The 5237-nt window shown below is 40.7% G+C and overlaps 1 protein-coding gene across 1 annotated transcript in view; it reads left to right on the top strand.

The window, feature by feature from the left end:
• The first annotated feature begins 1360 nt into the window (after positions 1–1360).
• The window catches only part of LOC107603217 (gamma-aminobutyric acid receptor subunit alpha-1-like), a 15440-nt gene continuing 11563 nt past the window's right edge, over positions 1361–5237 (top strand). Inside the window, exons 1-3 of the mRNA XM_016295959.1 lie at positions 1361–1450; positions 2184–2284; positions 4792–4898. Of these exons, the coding sequence (XP_016151445.1) occupies positions 1442–1450; positions 2184–2284; positions 4792–4898 (217 nt within the window). The 5' untranslated portion in view covers positions 1361–1441. The remainder of the gene's footprint in view (positions 1451–2183; positions 2285–4791; positions 4899–5237) is intronic.

The raw sequence follows: 5237 nt of genomic DNA, 5'->3' as shown, positions 1-5237 counted from the left end.
TCATCTCTTGTTAAGCATGCACACGGACGCATAAACGTCAAGACGCCGTGGAGTTTGTATGAAAGCTGTCCTAATGTTTCAGATCGCCCCAGAATCGCTCTCTAACACCCAGCAGGCGGAGATCGATGCTCTCGACGTGGCCTCTATGAGCTGCGCTATTTTCCTCGTTAATGTCGCGTTTAAAACACCCTCCGGCTTTTAGTTTGTGTCCTCATACGCAAATGATCAGAAAAGCTCCTCTGCAGATGCGCTGTGAGGACTGCAGATCTTCCTTAAGCGTTTGATTTAGAAAAAAAAAAACAAATCATATTGTGCGATATTCCAGGCGGTGGGTGAGTCGGTGAGACGAGACTGCTTCGAGGTGATTTTGGGAAAGATTCGAGCCATTTTTTCGGTGAGAGATGCATGCATTTCACTTTATTTGGGTTGTGTGCGTGTGCATGCACTGCGGATTGGCATGCATATTGTTGCACGCATGTCTGGCATGCCTTTAACGTGGCAGCGCTCAACAATGTTGGTGTAATAATTAATAGCATGTTAATTGTGACGGAGACGACGCGCCGTGTATTATTGTTCTACCGCAACGCAAGAGAGCACGAAAGAGGCGAGATCCGGGCAAAATAAATAAATAAATGTAAGCGGATTTGATTTCCCAACCACTGAACGAGATTAAGTCGACAGCAGCGCAAGTGAAATTGTGCTGCATATAAAAATGGGACGGATTGGTCTTTCGATGTGAGATTGGTACCACCGCTAACACTATCGCCATGCACTCAAGCGATCTCGTTTAAACGACATAGCACCGGTGTGATGCTGTAGTAAAGCTGTATTCTTGTGGATTTGGGCTTGGTAGATGACTAATTTGCTGTAAACTGGGAAGAGTTTCGATGAGGAGTGCGCGAGAGCTGCGCGCTTGGCAGCATCAGCAGCAGCCTCGAGCTCAAATTCAGCACAGCTCACATCTCAGAGCATCGTCTCCTCGCATCCAGACAGAAAAGACGTGTTCAAAAGTTTGACGATAAGGTGCAATCGATTTAACGTAAGTGCTTGTGTCTTGGATATTGTAAAGACGGGGGTTAAGGGAGCACAACTGCATAAAGGTAGTGCCGTATTCCTGGAAACCTAAAATTGTGAGGTACTTTTATCTCTGCATGATGTTGGTGGTACGCATGATTGCTGTGCGCTTGGCGATGTGCGCACTGTTTGCTTAATTACTCCAATTGAATTACTACACGTTTAGGAGCAACCCCGAGGCGCACGCCCAATACTAATTGCGAGATACCTTACGACGTGCTTTTGACGATGCACTCTCGCGACAGAACTCAAAAGTGTGTACGGTAGGGATTGCGTAAGCATTATAATCCCTGGGAAAGTCGCGGAATTTTGCCCAAATATATCCCGTGCGATCTGAGTGTGGGCACCACGGAGAGAGCTTCGGCGAATGATCAAGGTTTTTGCATGGAGCTGTAAATCATGCTGTATGATGTTAATGCAGGATTAACGCGCCGATTGTGTGTGGAATGATTTGCGTTAATGCGTAGTGCTAACCAAGCTCCCTGTGTGTTTGTGTATAACGCTGATGCACATTCCTATATGTATATGAGCATGTATTAATATTCTTAAATGGGTAAGTGCGATTAAACATTGAGGATTTGCATAGTGGGTCTTGTGGCATATACGTAATGACAGTCGTATTGTGTCATGCAAAACTGTGATATTTGTTTACTCTTAATTCTGATCAGGTATATAATTGCTGCTGTAGTATTAATCTGCACTCTATGTAAACTGTAAAGGGGTCAGGACTACATCAAAGCACGGTATTCCTCCAGTAAATATGCTCAGGCTTTGAATTATATCTAGAAGGTTAAAAAGGGCACTTGTTAAACTGGCATAGGGTACTGTGCTTTCATAGGATTTGTGTTTAGATGATTAAATGCATTGTATGCAGTGTCTCACATTACTATATTGCGGATCAACAAATCACATAACAAATAGTAGTTGCGTGTGAACTAAGACCTACTTCTTTTGAGCATGTCTGTCTAAAAGTGTATTTTTAATTATATTACAAATGAAAATTGCATATGCTCCCTATAATCACAATGCTATGGTATGGGTATTGACAACCACATACCTCCGCTCCAGTAAGGTTTCTTTGAATGAATGTATTTTTTTTTCTTCTTTAGTGGGGATTCATCCTTTGGAGAATGATGTGGGGTGGAAGAGGAGCAGCTTGGCTTTGGATTTGGGCCTGTTTACTGGTGACCAGCGTTTTGGCTGGAAAAAGGTATGTTTACGCACCTGAGGTTGGTGCATATTTCACTCACATCTTGATTAACACATTCTCTGCTTTTGATAAAGAGCACTCTCTGTGCTGTAGCTACAGTAATGTTCAGTTTAATATGTGAGGACTTTGATCTAAATGTAAGTCTTTGATCTAAACCTACAATGTTAACTTAGACCAAGATCAGAACCTCAGACTTCAAAGAGGATGTCGTGCTAATGAAGCTTTCATTAAGGTTTTCATTCTGCAGTTTTTTCCTGCTATACTGCTTCGTGGAGTGCTATTCATTTATAGGTGTATTGTGCTGACATACATAAGAAAAAAACATATGTGTCTGTAATCCATAAGCAACATCAGTGAATTAGTTTCTTTAGACAAAAACATTTAGTAAGATATTTCTAAAAAATATATATATATATGTGCAGCCAAGCACTATTTTAAATGTTAGAACAAATGCAAAGGGTTGTAAACAAACATAAATATTTCTTTGGGAGGATTTGGCTTGAAAGACGTCTCAAGTTTTAATCTGAAGTGTAATATTAACTAATAAGTTTATATTTTCATGAACGCAGCTTGGATTCGTGTGTACTGTACGTGCAGCAGATTTACTTTGAAATGATTAGTTATAATAATACATAAAGATGTTCAGGGAATCATGCATTATATTCAATTATTTTACAAAAAGCATAGTTGTGAAATACTAATTGCAAAATGCCATGCAACATGTTTGTTGCTTTAGACATATTTTATGCGTTTAGACAGGTGACCGTCACAGTGATGTTGAAATACCCATGAATATTTTATAACAATACTTTTAAAATGCCATGGGCATACAGGGTGTCATTTGTAAGCTGTGCTGTGAGAGCACCGTGGCTCTGGACAGCATGCATTCGACACTGTTGCTGTTCAGATGACCTGCAGATGGGGTTGCTGTGCAATATTTAATGGGGATCTGTATGCTGCTCTAAGCACATGGATTTTGCAATGTGTTATTCATGTCTGCATGGTTCCTAAACGTGCCAAAATGTATATTTTGAGTTAATTATTACTAAATAAAAATTCCCTGAGCTCTGAATTATTGTGCATTTGTGAGAGGTAAGAGAGAAGATGTAATTTTGGGTCAGGCTGACATTACCAGCGTGCTGTGAGTGTTGCACTGGCATGCACGCGTAATATATGAGACTACGTTTTCCTCTCGTGACCCCTTTTCCTTGTCGCTCATGAGGTCTGTGTGTATGTGCGTCTCTCTGCGCAGATGGGGGAGGGTGGAAGCCTTCTCGTTTTATTTTTACTCTCGTTGTATTTTGAGCCAGAATCCAGTGAAAATGCCTCTATTTTGCTTTTTTTTTATTTTTTATTGTAGATCGAAAATAAAAACGGATCAGAATTTGATGGCAACAAAAATTGAGAGCATACCGCTCAAGTCTGCACGTTTTTACAAATCAGTATGATGTGAAAATGTTTGTATTAATTAAAGCAAGGAAATCTGACCTTTGTAGAAAGGAGTTAAAATGGTCAACATCGAAATTTGCTCGTTGGTGACCTAGAAATAGTAAAGTATTTTGTTGAAAATCACCAAAGTGCTCTCAGACTTTTGGACTCCACAGAGGAAATTCTGCTGGGAGACATTAAGACTGATTGAAATGAGTGCATGAAATGAGCAGAAAAAGCATGCACTGTTCTTCTCAGCGACAGCGAGCATATATCATCTGACAATTGAGCTTAAATTTTATTTAACTGCTTTGAATCAATAGTTGTCCATGTTGGTTTAGGGGAAGATTTATAGTGGAATTACCGGCAATGATACGAAACCACATGACACAACTTGCATTTCTCTCTCTTTTGGGGTCTGCCGCGTCTCTCCCTCTCTCTTTTCTCTGTTTGAAAACGTGTTCATGCTAACTAATCGCGATGACCTCATCCTCTCCTTGAAATCTGTTTCCATGCCAAGCTTATTTTTGAAACACCAAACAGTGTTTATTGAGTCTGCAGTCACATTTGTGGTCCGGTACCTGCCAGCGGGGAAATAATGCCAATGATTACCAAAAAAGCAAGCAATTATGTATGAACGACCAGCCGGTGATTGTTTTTAGAGGAGCACAAACTGGCTACCGTCCTCACAGGCTCTTATTCATGAAGTACCATTTTGCACTATATGATTAAACTGCATTTTGCTCATAAGCATTGTCTGAAATATTTATGAGCGACAGAGTTCATGGGTTTGTCTTTTAGGATTTGGCTTCGTGTTGCCAGAACTCATGCTTCTCATTTGCATCTAAAAGAGTATTTTAGCTAATTAATAATGCATTGTTCCTGTGTATATCCCCCTTTGCTCCTAAGACGGAAGGAGATTTGTTGTTTATCTGCAGGCTATTGCATTGCAAATTCTCTTTAAGCAGGGTGGATGTTACCCCGAGGAGGGTGTTGCTTTGATTTTTCACATCAGAGTGTGTTATAGCCACCCTTTGCTATGGGTTTTGAATAAAACGTCTGCTGTTTTGCATTGTCAGCTCCAGTCAAAGCGCAGATGAGCAGAAAGACAACACCACAGTTTTCACCAGGATTCTGGACAGCCTCCTCGATGGCTACGACAACCGTCTCAGGCCTGGACTCGGAGGTACGCGCAGAGAAGTTTCTCTGATGATTTCTCGCCTCGTACATTTGTGTCCCAGTTTTTTAGCCCTTTGGGAGATTTCTAAACTTACATCTTCAAACGGATGTAACAGCACTTTTTCTCGTAAGGAAAATAAATCAGTAACCAATAATGTTCCAATCGTTTTTTGTTCGGAAATAGGTTTATAAAGGAGTTCTTGTTACAGTATAAACTATTTTTGTCAGATGATAACCACAATGTTCAAAGTGTGTGTGTGTGTGTGTGTGTGTGTGTGTGTGTGTGTTTGTGTGTGAGTGAGTGTGTGTGTGTGTGTGTGTGTGTGTGTGTGTGTGTGTGTGAGAG

The sequence above is a fragment of the Sinocyclocheilus grahami genome, unplaced genomic scaffold (genome assembly GCF_001515645.1).
Source record: "Sinocyclocheilus grahami isolate Dianchi unplaced genomic scaffold, SAMN03320097.WGS_v1.1 scaffold343.1, whole genome shotgun sequence".
In the NCBI taxonomy this organism is placed as follows: domain Eukaryota; kingdom Metazoa; phylum Chordata; class Actinopteri; order Cypriniformes; family Cyprinidae; genus Sinocyclocheilus; species Sinocyclocheilus grahami.
The sequence above is the reverse complement of the archived record's forward strand: the minus strand, read 5'-3'. Positions and strand labels throughout refer to the sequence as shown.